General features: G+C 53.7%; 1 protein-coding gene across 1 annotated transcript in view; it reads left to right on the top strand.

The window, feature by feature from the left end:
- The window catches only part of SLC29A3 (solute carrier family 29 member 3), a 40,928-nt gene extending 24,380 nt beyond the window's left edge, over positions 1-16,548 (top strand). Inside the window, exons 4-6 of the mRNA XM_055325483.1 lie at positions 5,804-6,030; positions 9,984-10,146; positions 14,039-16,548. Of these exons, the coding sequence (XP_055181458.1) occupies positions 5,804-6,030; positions 9,984-10,146; positions 14,039-14,693 (1,045 nt within the window). The 3' untranslated portion in view covers positions 14,694-16,548. The remainder of the gene's footprint in view (positions 1-5,803; positions 6,031-9,983; positions 10,147-14,038) is intronic.
- The last annotated feature ends 682 nt before the right edge of the window (positions 16,549-17,230 follow it).

Here is a 17,230-nt window from a genome sequence, read left to right as displayed (position 1 = left end):
ACATCAGTTGGCAGCTCTGGCGTGGTGTCCCTTATGTGCTAGCAGACAACCGGGCTGGAAGCTGCTGGGTCCCCTCAGGCACCTGTCTCCTTCTCCTCTCTTCTCCCCTCCCCCCCCATAGGCTCTCCCACGTTGGCCTCAGGTAGTAGGACATGTCGTGTTGTGGCTGGAGAGCAAATGCTCCAAGAGAGCAAGGCAGGAGCTACATGGGTTTTGTGACTTAGTCTCTGCAGCCACATGGTGTCACTTATGCCGTACTCAGCAGGTCAAGCGCTCACCAAGCCCACCTGCTTTCAAGGGGACATAGACCTGCCTGTCAATGGAAGGAGAGTCAAAGAATTTGCACCCATTTTAAAACCAGCGTGTGAAAAGCAGGATGGGGTGCAGATGGCCTGAGGGCCTGGCAACCCCAATCATAAACCAGTTGACCCTTAACCTGCCTCCTCGTGCCTTCCCCTGGCACAGAGGACTATGCTCAGTGTTCTCAGAGATGGGGTGCAGCCTCCAGAGGACAACCCCCTCCCCCGAGGAGGACTGAGCAGAGGAATGGAACTCAGAGCAGGGCCAAGTGTTCTCGTAGCACTGCCAGTCCCTGGAGGGAAGAGCTGCAGGAGAAAAGGCAGGAAGAAGGGAAGGGGACACAAGGGGAGGATGATGAAGAAAAGGGGGTGACAGCCATGGTGGTGGCAAGCTCCTTGGTCTCTCACTACTCATCCTTTCCAGGGCTCTCTCATGATCCTCTCTGTCCACTCACCTGGCTGGCCCTAGGGATACGGGTTTGTTTAGCGAGAATAGAGCCCAGGCTCCTATAGATGAGAGCCCTCACCCCCTTCTAGATCTGGAATCATTGTCTGAACTGTAATGAAAGGTGATCCCTGGTGACACACAGTAACCTGAGAGGGAAGCTATGACATTAGCCACTTTCCAGGCAGAGGTTAGGAGCTACACCCAAGACCACAGAACCAGTGAGGGGCAGTCCAGGCTGGTGGTGTGCCTCCCCTGTGGTCATGAGATCCAGCAGGCCAGAAGCCAGTCTGGGACAGGGATCAGGCGTGGCAGGGAAGGTCTACCCACAGGACACGAGGTTAGCACTTCTGAGTGCTCGCTCCCCCTAGAGCATTGTCTCCTTTAATCCTCACAACAGCCGGAGAGCAGCAAACTTGTTATCTCGTTTTACAGATAGGCTCATGGAGGTCCCATAGCCACTAACAGGGTGAAGTCGGATGGGAATGGGGACCCTTCTCATCTCACACTTGTACTTGGAACCTCTAGACAGGTCACTTGCAACCATAGCCACACCTTAGGGTCTTCTGGGAGGGCTCTGCCCTGGCTTCCAGGCAGCTAGAAGGAAGGAGATGGTAAAGAAGGTCTAGGTCTGTCTGCAGTGGGGGCAGTGGACCGCCTGGACATCCGCCCTCCCTGGGTCAGGCAGGTTGCTGGCTTTGAAGGTTCAGCATTATAGGGCATCGTCCAGAAGGTCCAACCCCCTGCCAGCCTCCCCTTACTCTCTGTTGCCTATAGGAGAGGGGTGAAGGCAACGTGGGGGATGCTTGCAAGCCTCCGTCTGTTTCTGGGTTGTGGGAAGATGGTTTGGGGCTAAGCTGTTTTTTATTTAATGTGTGAGATTGAAATGTCTCCTTTTTTTTCCCCTCCTGGAGAACCCTGGCTTTCTCTGACTGGCTCATCCATAATCTCCAAGTGTTTTATTATGTTAAATCTGTAGCATCATAAATACTTATGAGGAGGATTTACATTTGAGAGACTTATGAAGAAATCAGTTCCCTGGGGTCCTGAGCCCTCATGAGCAAGGGGGTGGGGAGCTGCAGTCATCTCCCAGAATCTCACATTATTGTGGCCTGCCCCAGAGTCCCGGGGCTGCAGCAGTCATCTCGGCCATCCCCTGGCCCAGAGTAGAACCACTGACACCAGGGCAGCCCTCATCTAGACTTTCTCTGCAATCCTAACAGCATCGTTGCCCCCTGGACCACTCTCCTGGCCCAGATGGAGGAAGCAGAGTGATGCCAGCGTGCCCCCGTTACTGCATGTGGGGTGGGCTTCATGCAGCACATTTCATAGAGCTTTATGGGCATTGAAGATAGCCCCAGGCAAGATCTCTGGGGGTCTGGGGCCCAGGGATGAGACTCAGGTGGAGAATGGGTCATGTAGCAGGTAATTTACAGGCAAGGAAGAGGCCTGTGCAGGTAAGGGACCTGTGGGGGGCAGCACAGCAGAGCTGGGGACTGCATTGCTCCTGTCCCGCCTTCGGCTTTTACCTCCTCACTTCCCACTCTGCCCTCCACTGCCCGTCCTGAGGGTGCTGGGTGAGAAGTCTCCACCCCCAGCTCTCTCCGAAGCAACCTTCCTATAGGGCAACTAATTACCTTGTTGTGACAAGCACCAGAGAGCTCTTGTGATGCCATCAGCATTCCTGGGGCGGACTTCCATCTTCACCAGGGGCTGGGAGGAGGTGGTTAGAGGCTGGCTGCAAACGCTGCAGGTGTTTCCAGTGGTTTCCCTGCCTTGCTAGCAGGGTGGGGGGCAGGGGGTCGTCAAGAAGCAGAGAGTGACTGGGAATTAGGCCCAGCATGAGAGCCTCCCTGCACTAATAGCCCTTGCCGGTCAGTTTGTATCCAGCAGATACTCACCAGGTGCCTCCCAGGCCCTGTGCCCGCCCTGGGGCAGGGGAAGAAGACACTTCCCTGGCTGCACTCCTCATGTCTCCCAGTCTGCCCTGGGCTTTGTCTTGCCCCAAGGAGCTGGTAACACTTTTTGGCATCGGTCCCCATACCCAGCCTCTCTCTCTCTCCACTTGATTGTCATGATATTTACAATTATAAACAGGAACATTATCTTGACCCAGGCTCTGTGCCCTTGCTGGCTTTTATCTTTGAGGTATTGGGGCAGCTGCTGGGAGAGGGTGGGGGGGCACACTGTGACACGGCTGAGTGGATAGAACCACCCCGAGCATCACAGGTAGGCCTGACTACCAGCCCCCAGGGCACCTGGTGTGCACTTACGGTAGATACTCTGGGCCCCCAGTGGTCCGGGTGCCCACCAGCTCCTGCCCAGGATGAGGTCCCTGCAGCCCCTAGGAGATGCATCTTAGTCTGGCATTCCCCCAGAAACAGCCCCTGGAACAGGATTTAAGTGCAAGCAGTTGACTTGGGAGGTGAAGGCGGGAGAACGGAGAAGGGGGATGTGATTGGAAGGCAGCCAATAAAGCATGCCTCACCAAAGCAGCTCCCACAGAGAGACAGACCCAGCTTGACCTGTCTGGGGACTCTGGGACCAAGTGTGGAATACAGACCTGCGGGGAGGGAGCTGGGGTATTTATCCGCCCACTCCCCCATCATCAGTTGAAGGCTGCTCTGTTAATTACCTGTCATTGCAGTGTGTTGTAGAGGGAGGGCACATGGGCGGGTCACCTGCAGCAAGGCAGTGCAGTTCCTGACCATGTGGCTCCCTAGCTAGAAACCTCGAGGTGCCTCTTTGTGTCAGCTGGCACTCTTGGTAACAAACAATGGAGACACACAAAGCGTTTTCTCATTCTTCACCTAGAAAATTAAAGTTAGGTCTGCCTCCACACATTGCTGGATCTAGGGGATCGCCTATGTCCCCAGAGCTGTCCTTCTCTTGCACTGTCCCTGGGCTCTGTGTGTGTCTGCTTGGCTTCATTCCAAATGTGGTCTCTCTCTGTGTAGTTGGCCAGGTGGCAACCAGCAGCCCCCAACACTCATGGCAGACAGTGAACTTCTCTCCACCTGTCACTTCTGGAGGGCAGTGACTGGCCCTGGCCCTGCCTGACTCACATGCCAGCCTCTAATCTAATGCAGCAACCCATGGCATGAGACACTGCAGTCACCCCAGACCCAGTTATCATGTGTCCATCATTTGGGGCTGGGTCAGTGTGGACAGTATGGCCTGCCACCTCTCCAAAACCACTTGGCATGGACGAAGGAGTGTTCTTTGGGGAAGGGATGCTGGCAGACAAAGCCTGCATGCCCGCTCTACACCCTACTCTGAGGATTGAGCCTTGGCACTTATCTGGGGGATAAGACCCCCCCCAGGATAGGGCTCTGCTTCTCCAGACATGTGCACACACATTCCAATACACCTTACCCTCCAGCCTGGGCACCACCTCCAAAAAGATTGTGCAATACCCAGATTGGGTTTTGTACCCCTGGGTGTACCCAGGATGCCCTGTGGCCCTCCCGATGGAGCACTCCCGATGGAGCTAATGCAAGATGCCTGGCCCTTGTGTGTCTGCTGTCCGGGTCATCCAGCAGAGCATCTGCCGCATGGTAGTTGCCTGGTACACATTTGTGAAACAGACCCACCAGAGAGGATGCAGGTTGGCGGCCACGCTGGGCCAAGGCTCCGCAGACCGGAGTGCTCACGCCCGCTCCCCACAGACTCACACCACGACCTTGAACTGCCTCTTCACATCCTCGGGCTTCCCTTTGCCCCTTACAAAGGGGAGGCAGCACCTGCTCTCCCTCCAGTGAGGATCTGAACAAAGATCAGAGAAAACTCAAGTTAGCCTGGAGCCGCAAAAGCACTTTGAAAAATCCTTGCTCCTTGTGCGCTCATGATTTCACACCTATTTATGTACATATATATACATTTTTTTTTTTTTTACCTTTCAGGTCTTTTCTTTTTTATCAAAAAATTTGTGTGTGTGTTTGTAAAACTAATCTGGCTTTTCTCCCAGCCCCCACCCACTGGTTAGCAGGAAATTTAACCAAACATCCAATCCGGCTTAAAGCTTAGTCTAATCTGATGATTTAAACAGCCCCTTTCGATGATATTCTCTCTCCCTGGAATAAAAATGTGCAGCTTCTCAGAGAGCCAGCCTTCCCTGCTTCTCCCTTCAAGGCAGTGCCTGGGCAGTTGGGGGCCGGGAGGAGCGTGTGGTGTACGATGTGGGTGTGGGGCTGGGGTCCTGCCCCGGGCTGCACTAGCTTGGCAGCAGCTGCTGCGCATGACAGCTGAGATGGTCACAGGAGAACTCTTGTGCCCTGGCCACCTGTTCTGGACCACCCATATTTCCTTCCTTCCTGGGAGGCAGCAGAGTGTCATTCTGAGAGCACAGACTGGAGCTCGTCCTCTCGAGGGTCACCGTGAGTGACCTTGAGCTAGTTCTTTAGCATCTCTGGCCTCGGTTTCCCTCCCTGTAGGTACAGGATAGGGAAGAGGGCCTGTCTTACGGGGCTGGTGGGAGAATTCAACAAGTCAGCATGCAGAAACATTCCGAAGAGTACTTGGCACAAATTAAGTACTCTGGGTGATTGCTGTATCCCAAGGATGATGATTTTCTGTCCTTTTTCCTCCTGCCCTCCCTGCTCAGTTTGGGAAGAGGAAGCTCAGAGGGTGGTTGCTGTGTTGAAACACTAGACAAAGCCAGTGGGAGCTCAGCGGTGTGGTGAGGGAGCAGGGGCTCACCTCAGGAGCCCTTACGTCCTGTCCTTGAATCTCACAGCAACATGAAAAGAAGCAGTATCCACAGAACATTTGCCCTGAGCTGCTGTGCCCCCTGCACTCTGCACACTCCCCTCTGGAGACGCGCACAACCACCCCTTCAGGTGGATCCATTCTCCTCCCTGATAGACAGATGCAGAAGCTGAAACCAGAGCAATTGAGTCGCAGGCCACAGGTCCCTTAGCCAGGACCTCATTAGCCAGGAAGGCAGGATTCAGGCTCAGGCCTCCTGGCTGCACAGTGTCCCTTAGGAAGCTTCACCAAGCCTGGCCTGGCATGGGAGGCCCAAGGGGATCTCTGATCATTTCTGGCATCCCCACCCCAGGGTTCCGATTCATGTCCGAGTGCTGGCTTCGCTGACCATCATGCTGGCCATCTTCTTGGTGATGACCGTGCTGGTGAAGGTGGACACCTCCTCCTGGGCCTACGGCTTCTTTGCTGTCACCATTGTCTGCATGGCGATCCTCAGTGGCACCTCCACCATCTTCAGTAGCAGTGTCTTTGGCATGACTGGCTCCTTCCCCATGAGGAATGCCCAGGCGCTGATATCAGGTGAGAGCCGGGCTCCAGACAGCCGGCCAGGTGAGTCCACCAGGGGGTCATGCGGAAGAGCCAGAGGTGAGCACGCAATGACCCTTCCCGAAAAGGCGATGAGGATTAGCTGTGTTTCCACTCTCTATTATTGGGTAACAAAGCACCCCACAACTTCGTGGCTTCAAACAATGGCAGTCATTTCTTTGGCTCACAAATCTGCAATCTGGGTAGGAGTTGGCAGGGACCACTCTCTCTCTGCTCCACACAGCATCAGCCCATATAGCTCGACAGGCCCAGAGGACCCACTTCTAAGAAACTCAGCCAGGCTGGGGCTGGGGCCAGAGCTCCTCTCTCCCGGGGCCTCAGCAGGCTGCATGGGCTTCCCCGAGGCATGGTGCCTGGGTCACCCCGGGAGCATCCCGGGAGACCCAGGCAGAAACATTATTTCCTTTCATGGCTTAGCTGTGGAAGCCATTTAGGGCCACATCGACCATAGCCACGAGCCCACGTGGATTGGAGGGGAGAGGACACAGACCCCACAGGCATCAGCCGGAGAACGCGAAAGTCATCCTGTAAGAAGAGCAGGTGGGAGGGAAGCCAGTTGCGGCCACTTTTGGCAAACACACCTACCTACCAAGTACAACTCCTGAAAGAGCGTTCCTTTCCTCCCTTCTTCCTTGTCCCCTCGCCTCCTCCTGTCCCCTCTCTTCTCTTTCCTTCTCCTTCCTCTTAGCTTCACCCCCTTTTCTTCCTTTCTCATTTTATAGAAGACCTACTATGTGCCAGAGATTCAAAGATGAACAAGACCCAGCCTCTCAGGAGCTGATAGCCTAACAAATAAACACCTCCATGACCTTGAACTTTGGCATTCTCTGGGGATGCAGATGCACGACTTGGACCAGCCCCTTTGGCTGAGTGGAGTTTGATGCTGATCCCAAGCCTGTTGTCCAGGCCTTAGCAACTCTGTTCCCTCGCTCTGATGTCCCAACAAGATAAAAAAGGAGGTGGGTCAGTAAGAATCTGTGCTTTTGCAGAAGACCACCATCCCTTAATGCAAGGCTGGGGATTTGGCCACTTGGTTTGGTGTCTGGGCACGTCCCTGTTGTGTGAAGGACTGCTGTAAGCATCTGCCCACTTGAGAAGAGTTTCACAGAGAATCTCTGCTCTGTGTCCATTAATTGCTGATGCCAGGCAGTATGTGGCAGGAATGACAAGTGCCTGGACACATGTGTGTCTCCTCCCCACGCCCACACCAGTGCCAGACATCACTAACAGATCCCTGTCTTGCCTCCTGAGCCTCTGATCCCTTCTCAACTCAGGCCTGGAGGTGGTCCCATCTCCAGATCAGAGTTCAGATGTCAGTCAAGTCTGAGTGCCATTTTTGGCATAACATTAGGCTTCTGGCTCTATCCAGGGAAATCCTCGGATCTAAAGTAAAATAAAAGGAGACCCATTGCCAACTTCCTTGAGTACAATCAATATGCCCCTAGCAGTGCTTCGAGAAGGACATGCCTAGCCTGAGGGAAATGGCCCCGGAACACTGGATTTCATGTCTTCTGGCACCTGAGTCTCAGAAAGAAGTTCCCTCCATCCTGCCGGAGGATGTATTTTTCATTATAAATGCCTTGCTGGCTACCTGTCTAGGAGCCAGTGACTGGACATGCCATTTATGCTGGCAGGGGGCCCTTCAGGTTCATCTGGTCACCTATGAATCTTCTCAATGAGGGGACTGTCCTGTGAAATTTTCAGAAAGTCTATTTTTGAAAAAGTGGAATAATCCAGCGCTCACACTTCAGTATTGATTACCAGTACTGACACCTAAGCCGGTGTCCTCACTCTACAGGCGCCCCCATCGGGTGCCCCTCACCCTGGGAAATCCAAGGTGGCCCCATCTCCCAGAGGCCCCACCGACACCACCAACAACCCCCGTGGCATCTCGTCCAGAGGAGCCCATCTGTGAATTCTGTGCCTGTTGGCATCCAAGGAACGATTCATTTGTTTTGTGCTGGTGTTTTCTTAACCCCCCTCATTTGCATGTATTTCCATAACTGATGAGATAAAAGTAGGGAGTCATGAAAGATGAGCTCCCGGAGGCCTGGTTTGTTGTTGATGATAATATTGTAAATTCCCTACAAGTTGGGGAGAGAGGGGGAAATGAATAGGCAGTGATGTTAAGATCTCTTCCTCAGGGCAGCCGGCAAGTGTCTTACTCAAGTTTAGCTCCAATTCTTACAAAACACCCAGGTGGGGATTACAGCTTCTCGGAAGCTGGTACCCTCTTGGCAAGGGGTTGACCTTGTTGTTGCTGCTTTGATGTAGGAAGGACAGAAATACTCAAACACCTAACTGGGAATCTTAGAGGATTTATACGCACTTCGTGCCGGGCACCGTTCTGAACCCGGTCTGTGTAATAATCCTTTTTATCTTCATAAGAGCCCTTTAACCTGAGTATTACTAACATCCCCATTTTACAGGTGAGGACGTGGAGGTACAGAGAGGTTCAGTGACTTGCCAAAGGCTGCATAGCCAGGAATGGTAGAAGCAGGATTAGACTCAGATGCTCTGGTTCCAGGGTCTGCGCTCTTCCTCACTGTGCTAACTTGTGTCTCTTTGCCGTCCTTTCACATCACTCTGGCCCCACCCAGGCTGATAAGGCTTCTGTGGAGGTTAGGGAGAAAGGATTGGCCATCAGGGCAACCGGCTGTTCCCTGCAGAGCCACAGCCCTAAACCGTGCCCCTTTCCGCTGCTCTGTGCAACAACAGGCAGGACAGTGCCACGCGGTCAGAGCCGTGTATGTGACAGACCAGTCCCTGCCTGCACAGACCTGTGTGTTGTTTTCTGTCTGCAGCCAGCTACCTTCTCGCCTCCTTGAGAATCCGTATCCTGATCCTCTAACGTGGGCGAACTCATTCACTCAGGCAGGCAGTGCAGCATACCCACAGGCCTCAGCCGATGCAGAGGACAAGTACTAGCCCCATTTTGCAGGCAAATAGAGGCAGAGAGTGAATGACCTGGGGGCACGCACAATGTGTCTGCCTCTGGGTCTTGCCCAGCACAAGTTGTGAGTAGTTCAACAGAAAAGTAAGGCCTGTCCCCTGCCTCCCAGAAGTGACTGCATGATGGTGGCAAAGAAGGCGACTGGCACTTGTGGAGGCCTACTAGGTGTTGGGCTCTTTCCGAACATCATCTCATTCAGTCCTCAAAGCAGCTATGCAAGGCAGGGCTTGTCAGCCCCATTTTACAGATGAGCAAACTGTGGCTCTGCGGAGTCATGTAAGCCCTCAAGTCACAGCAAACAAGCAGCAAAGTCCAGGGTCAGATGTGCGTCTGTCTGGGTCCTGGACCCAGGGGTCCACTAAGTTGTGCCACCTCCTCTGTTGGTAGCAGTGAATGGTGGTGGCACGTGGTCACGTGGGTCCCACTCAAAGGCAAGAGAGAACGTTATAGTGCCACACCTCCCACAGGGTACAAGCTCAGTTCCACGAGCTCACGGTGGGCGGCACAGGGGGTTTGGGGACAGTGTTGCTTAGGGCAGTGGCAGGATCCATCCTAGAACGTTCCCTGAACCTCTGACCCAGTTTGGTTGGTGGGTGGCTGGGCTGAGGACGGGAGCTCTCTGACACATCCGGCTCTGACCCCACCAGAAGGGCGGTAAAGCGAGATGGAAGGTCCCAGGTCGGAGGTGAAATGTTGGGGGGCCTTTGCCACCTCAGGCAGCAACTCTTACAAGCCCATCAGCAGGAACCTGGGATGAGACCCCTGATACCCTCTTGGAGTCCAAGCTCACGGCAGCCCAATCCCTCCGTGTCTGCCAAGGCGTCAGGACCCCGTGACAGCTACAGCATCTTTGTCGGTGGGGAGACCTTTTATCTCAGTTCCATCAGAGCTGGGAGGAAGGGGAGGGGACCCCGAGATGCAGGAAGGTGGACCCCCACCCACCCATCTCCGTGGCATCCTGTGCTCTCTGCAGGAGGAGCCATGGGGGGCACCATCAGTGCCGTGGCCCTGCTGGTGGACCTGGCGGCGTCCAGCGACGTGACGGACAGCACCCTGGCCTTCTTCCTGACCGCAGACGTCTTCCTCGGGCTCTGCGTCGGGCTCTACCTGCTGCTGCCACGGCTGGAGTACGCCAGGTGGGCCTCCCCTCACTCCCAGCGCCTTCTCCCAGCTGCCCTTACGCCACCTTGCCTTATGCTCTCTGCTTGCTTTGTCCTAGTCGGGTGGCCTGTTTGTTTTCTCGCTTACTGTGCACCCCCTCCACCCCCCGCTGGGCAGGAATGGTGCGGGTTTTGGTCACGGCTGCAGCCCGGAGCCCCGGGCTCTAGCTGGCTCGCAGTAGCCGCTCCGGGAGTTGGCCAGGCCGGTGGATGCCAGCAGCCGGCCTTGTGCGGCGCCCCACCCCGAGCAGCTGGAGTCTGCTGTCCCCGTTTGGGGACGGGGAGGCCAGGCTGTGGGAGTGGGTCCAAGGAGTAGGGATGGTAAAGAATAGCTCCATTCGCTGAGCGCCTCTGCTGCTTCTGCACTATGCTCAGCTCGGCCTGAGGGGCTGTCTCGCATCGGGGGACTCAAGCACCTGTTCCCTGTGAGAAGCCCAGCTGGGCTCCGAGAGGGTGAATGACTTTGCCTGAGTCCCCCAGCCCATGGGCAGCAGAAGCAGGATGTCCCCCTGACTCCAGAGCTGCGCTTTACCCACTGTCCTCCCAGGCCCCTCTCCACCCTGGGGGACTTCAATCTCTCTCTCTCTCTCTCTCTCTCTTTTTCTCTCTCATCCCTTTTTCTTTCTTCTTGCTGCTTTTTAAAAAACAGCCTTTAACTTTTTCTCACATTCTATTCTTTTCCAGCCATTTTCTGATCTATTATTGTATTTGATATAGGAGAGGTAGGAATTCTCTTCCCCATTCTATGGGTGAAGAAACTGAGCCAAAGGAGGGCAGGGGGCCAGCTGGTGGCTGCACAGTGTGCAAGCTGGTGGAGCAGAGGAGGCCCAAGTCCTAGCTCTGTGCTTTTCCATGGGGACCCATGTTGGTGGCGGTGCCAAGATAAGTGGCATGCGCCTGCGTGTCTTTTCTTCACTTCTTATGTGTGACCACTGCATGCACTTGTTACAGCCCTTCCCTGTTTTATAGATGAGGAAACCAAGCCTTGTGCACAGGCTGCTCACCTGGTGAGCCTCAGACCAGGACTGTGCCTTTTGCACCATGTCCTGCTGCATCCCCAGCTTGTGACTGCCAGGGTCTTTGGTCATCTCTCCTTCTGTCCCTGGGAGAGTCTCCTGGGTGACCCTGCAGATCCCCCTGCCTTCCCCAGAGAAAGTACCCAGTTACACTGCATGATGACATCCCTGTGATCCCTGGCGTCTGGGTAGCTCACTGCCCCCAACATGACACACACTGCCTCACACTTCGTCGTTGCTGATTAATTTATTGTTGAGTCACAGAATGGACAGAAGGCAGGAGGGTCCCAGCACTCCTTCTTCTGTTTCCCCATGTCCTGTTTCACGGTGCTGCTCAGTGGGGCGGCCAACTTTCCCTGTTTGCCTGGAACCCAGGACTTCCCAGGAGGAGGGGCTTTTGGTACTAACACTAGGACAGGCTCAGCAAGCAGTGACAATTGGCCACCCAAGATTCCAGTCTCACTTGAGCAGGCCAGCATCCTTTCCAACTGAGCCTGTGAAACCAGGAACACCCAAGGGCTAGGCTGTCCCATAAGCTTCCCAAAGAAGCTTCTCTCTCTTTGCTGATTAAAACTTTGGTTAAGACTTCCAGGTTTACAGAAACGCATCTGAGGATGGAGCTTTGGAGACAGCCAGGCTCCTGGAGCTGCTCAGGCTAAATGGTAGTTAAAAGGGAGCCCACAGGTGCTGTCCTCAGGAGGAACAGAGCCACAGGCAGTGTGGGAGGCTGCTGGCTGGGGGACATGTGGAACCTAATGAGGAAGAGCTTTGACCAGAGGAACTTGGGGAGGAGCTCCCTCAGAGCTGACTTAAGGCTAGGACCTGCCGCTGAGTAGAGGAGGAAGTAAGAATACTCCTTTCCCTAAATAGTGGTTGTGCAACGAGACAGAGTTCAAGGTTGCAGTGCCCAGCTCAGCATCACATGGAAAAGTGATGGGAGGAACCATCCCACTGACTTGCCTGTGACCCATAGGCACTTAGGATGGGCGGCCTGGCGGGGGGCCCAGAAGCTTGCAGCTGCAGCACCCCTCCATCTTACAGAGGAGGAAAGTGAGCCCATAGAGGGCTGTGCCTGGCCTACGGTCTCCCCCATGGGGAGACAGAAGGGGGGCTGACTCCAGAACCCAGCCATCACCACGCTACTGTTCTCCAGACCACACACCAAGCCTTGTGTTTGAGGTGGGATCATGCAGTCAGCCTATGTCTCCTGGCTTTCAGCATCTGAGGCCCAGAGAGGTTGAGTGACTCAGGCAAGGTCCTACAGCAAGACGGCGAGGCCAAGCGACCCAAGGGTCTTCTACTCTGATCAGAGTAGCAGAAATTGAAAATACTGATTGAAAATACTGATAATATTCAGTGTTTAGGCAATGGGGGTGGGGAGAGGCGGAGATGCCTTTATAGGCTTATTAGTTCCAAGTATGTTTTGAAGGTTACTCTGTACTTGGAGAGTTAGCTAAAAACAGGCAAACATGGTCCTTAACAAACAGGAAACAGGGAGCTGTCTTCTATTGAAGGAGCCAGATGATAAACCGGTAAACTAACCCAGTGGTTATAAATTGTGGTCAGTGTTTTTAAAGAAACTGGTGACCCTGTAGAGACCGTAGATGGAGTAGGTGAGTGGTACAAAGCAGAGATAAATTGGTTCTATTTGGAGGGAAGTGTACTGATGTCTCAAAATTTTTAAAAAGGTATAAACCTTTTGATCCAGAAGTCCCTCCTCTAGAAATCTGCTCTACTGAAATACTAACATGCATGTGCAGAGTTGTATGTGTAGGACTATTCATCACACCATTATTTGTAGTAGAGAGGAGTTGGAACTAACCTAAATGTCCATCAGTAGGGGAGCAGTTAAATTGTATATGCATAGAGTGAAATATCTTGAGCTACCCAACAGAGAGGCATCGAGTCAAGTATCTCCATGCTGAAGTTTGGCCACAAGATATTGTTCTAGATGTGATTAGGTGCACGTGTGGATGTATGGTATGCACGTTATTTGGGCTGTTATGTAAGGTGCTGATATATTTTGCTTATATAGTTGCTAACATATATATAAAGTAACATATATATATATATATATATTTACTAATATACATAGGAATTGTCCTGTTGTAGAAAGTTTTACAATGTATATAGTTTAATCCCACTTTTGCTTAAGAAACAGAACTAGGAAGTATGTGCAGGGGGAGGGTGGTTGCAGATGTTTGCACACAGATGGAGCAAGAGACATTAGATTTTTTTTTAAAAAGATTTTATTTATTTACTCATGAGAGACACAGAGAGAGAGAGACAGAGACACAGGCAGAGGCAAAAGCAGGCTCCCTGCAGGGAGCCTGACGTGGGACTTGATCCCGGGTCTCCAGGATCATGCCCTGGGCTGAAGGCAGTGCTAAACCGCTGAGCCACCCGGGCTGCCCTACCTGACACTAGATTTTTAACCATCGGGACCTCTAAAGAGTGAAACCAGAGGTGGCCGTTCTCGTTCTACTCTACCATTTTCCTTCTGCATTTTGGGTTCATTACATCAAGCATGTGTTAATTTTATAATTTTAAAAATGCATATTTTAAAATGCTGTTTTATCTCCACCCCTTCCCCAGTGCAAAACAAAGCAATGCTCATCACGAGGTAGTGAGTGCTGTTTCCCTCTGTCCCGGCTTGTGCGTGGCTCGGTTACCAGCCTTTTGGGCAACACTAGGGCGGGCAGGCCAGGGACTGTACGGGCCTCCCTCTGGCCACCCCGACACGTGTGTCCCAGGGCATCCTGAGGCTTTCTGCCCCGGGCCTGTAGGTCCCCTGAAATCCCAGGGGACCCTGCTTCCCCAGGCCTTCCTCCCATGAGCCTCTCCCCCTGCAGGTTCTACCTGAGGCCTGTTTGGCCGGCCCACGTGTTTTCTGGGGAGGAGCAGCCGCCACAGGACTCCCCCAGTGCCCCTCTGGCAGCCCCTGGATCCAGCGAGTCCTCGACCCCACCCCTCTGGCCCATCCTGAAGAGGACAGCCGGCCTGGGCTTCTGCATCCTCTACCTCTTCTTCATCACCAGCCTTGTCTTCCCCGCCATCTCCACCAACATCGAGTCTGTCGACAAGGGCTCGGGCTCACTGTGGACCACCAAGTTCTTCATCCCCCTCACCACCTTCCTCCTGTTCAACTTTGCTGACCTGTGTGGCCGGCAGGTCACAGCCTGGATTCAGGTGCCGGGGCCCAGGAGTAAGGTCCTTCCCGGCCTTGTGCTCCTCCGGACCTGTCTCCTCCCCCTCTTCATATTCTGCAACTACCAGCCCCGCATCCACCTGCACACGGTGGTCTTCCAGTCCGACCTCTACCCGGTGCTTTTCACCTCATTGCTGGGACTTAGCAATGGCTACCTCAGCACCCTGGCTCTTATGTATGGGCCGAAGATCGTGCCCCGGGAGCTGGCCGAGGCCACGGGGGTGGTGATGTCCTTCTATGTGTGCTTGGGCTTGGTACTTGGCTCGGCCTGCTCCGCCCTGCTCGTGCACCTCATCTAGGACGGGGTGATGGCAAGGACTTCAGCGCTGTGCAACAGACGCTGAAGAGCGTTGGTGAGACGGGAAGCAAGGGCCGGGAGGGCCAGGCAGCGCGCCAGAAGAGCTGCCGCTGAGCTCAGTGCAGGGCAGAGCTGGGGAGCTGGCAGCCATGCCGGGCACATGTTCCAGACACTTTACAGAACTCTCTGAGACCTTTGAAGGAGATCGAAAGACATCCAAATGGGGCACAGTCGCACGGTGGACAGTGGGCATGCTGATCACTTTTCTCGCTGCTGGTTACATTCCACCTTATTTTATAGCTTCTTCTGAACTTTGTCGCCAGTGTGGACTCGGAGCTGGTAGGAGGCTGGTGCCAAAACCCGACCACAGGCCCTTTGTCTCTCCCAGCCTTTCCCCCTCCGGCGGACAGCAAGATGTGATAATTCCCAGCCCTCCCTGTCCAAGGAGGTTCCCCTGGAATGGAAATCCCCTGGAGGGGCACCTGATGGGGGGGTCAGTTGGTTAAGTGTCAGACTCTTGATTTCAGCTCAGGTCTTGATCTCAGGGTCATGAGTTCAGGCCCCGCATTGGGCTTTGCACTGGGCATGGAGCCTTCTTAAAAAGAAAAAAAAAAAAAAGGAAATCCTCTGGAATGGCCAGATCTTAGGCCTAAAACCCAAGGCTGTGTGGATCTCCGCTCTGTCGGTGAGAGAGTACCCGCCAACCAGACAGGGGACCCCAGAAAGACAGGAATCTAGGAATCCTTCACTCCTTAAACTTGGGCTCCAGAAACCTCCCCTATTCTAGAGACTGAGGGTGTCAGGCCTGGGTTTTCAAACAGGGATCCTTCAAGTGGTCCATGGCTTGTGTCGGGGTAGGGTCTTTTAATGTCCCATGTTTATGATATGTCAGGCACATTGGTTCAAGGGTGTAATGAATACGGGACATTTAATGAAAGCCTAGTTGGTGGCTGTATTAGGGTCTTGGTAGGAAACAGCATAGTCAAATTGGATAATATGAGGATCTTTGAAGGGTGGGTATAGGAATCCTAAAGAGTTAGGCTTTATATCTCAGAATGAGTAAGGCCATTCTCCCCGTAGCCAGGGCGAGGGGCAGGGGGCATAACCAGCCTGCTGAGACCCATGGGAGGATATTCCCTTCATCCTTCCCTCTCTCCCACCTCCTGGAAGCCTCTGTTGGCTGAACCACAGCCAAGGAGCAGACAGAGAGGTGGAGGCCAGACTGACACCCGAAAGGGATGATCAGACTCTCGCTCTCGTGGATTTTTTCTCACTCACAGCAGCACGGCTCTGCAGCTTCGGCCAGCGGTACCGGGTGTGGCTTTGTTCTGGTCTGTCCTGGAGAGCCGTGTATTCTGTGGTTTCAAAAGGCGACCCTCAGGTTGTGTGGCCACCACAGTTGTCTGACATGAGTAGTAATTTACGCTTCTTCGGGTTCCTTGAAGGCTTCTGCAGGGCTGTTCCTTGGGGGAGCAGGCAGGCTTGGGAATCAGAGAGAAGGGAACTGGATCAGACCAGGAGTTCTCTCTTGAAAGTTGTGCAGAACGGAGCTTGCCCCCACGAAGCAGCAACTCCGAGAGCCGTAAATCAAGCCTCCCCTTCTCTGAAGAGCTCGGGCACCCCAGTGTCCTGCAGACAGCCGATTAGACTGGGAAGCAGCCAGTAATCCACCCGGTGGGAGCAGCTTATGTTCCCCACCGTCTCAGGCTAGTACACACTCCCACTCTTCAGCCAGAGAATTAGAAAAGACACCCTCGAAAGGTTTTCTGAGACTTGATATCTAGGGGAAAAAATTTTTTTTTTAACTAAAAATAAATCTCCCATCTCCCCCTCCCCTTGCGGGAGCCCGAAATCTCTCCCTTGGCTTTTTTGTTTTTTGTTTTTTGTTTTTTTTTCACCGACTTTAATGCTGGTGATCATTTGGGGCAGTGGTCTGGGTGGGGACTCATCACAACCCTAGGTGTTTTACAAATGGGCGGCATATCTATTTTAAAGGAAAACAGCCATCGCTGAGCTTGGAGATGAGAACCACCCCAGAGCACACAGAGAAAGAAGTAATGGGGGCCTTGGGTGTTCTGTTGAAGGGAGATGGTTTTCAGAAGTAAAGTGTCCCTGTTAGTGAAATGATCTGAAGTGAGTGTGGGGTGAGGGGGCAGGAGGGTGGCCAGCTGTGAGGATGCAGCCCTGGGGAGCTGGGTGGGGGTAGGGGTGCAGGGGAAGCATGCCAGCTTCCTGGGGGAGGAGGCGTCTGCTGCTTGGCCAGTGGGAGTTATCCAGACTTTTTTGCTCAGTGTTTTTTGTTGCTCACCGTCATGAGCATTTCACAAAGGATCATTCCTGGGGAGGGAGGAAGGAAAGTGAAAATGCATCTCCCGGCAGAAGGGCAGACAGTGGTGTGGACACCGTTGTTCCCAAGGCGCTGTACTGGCCCATGGGGTTAGTCTCACGTGACCCCAGCAGCCTTGTGGAACTAGCTCACATGCTTGGGGGAGTGAACAGAACTTGCTGAAGAGAAGGGTATTTTTCAGTGTGAGGGTG

The sequence above is a fragment of the Nyctereutes procyonoides genome, unplaced genomic scaffold (assembly GCF_905146905.1).
Source record: "Nyctereutes procyonoides isolate TBG_1078 unplaced genomic scaffold, NYPRO_anot_genome, whole genome shotgun sequence".
Lineage (NCBI taxonomy): Eukaryota > Metazoa > Chordata > Mammalia > Carnivora > Canidae > Nyctereutes > Nyctereutes procyonoides.
The sequence above is the reverse complement of the archived record's forward strand: the minus strand, read 5'-3'. Positions and strand labels throughout refer to the sequence as shown.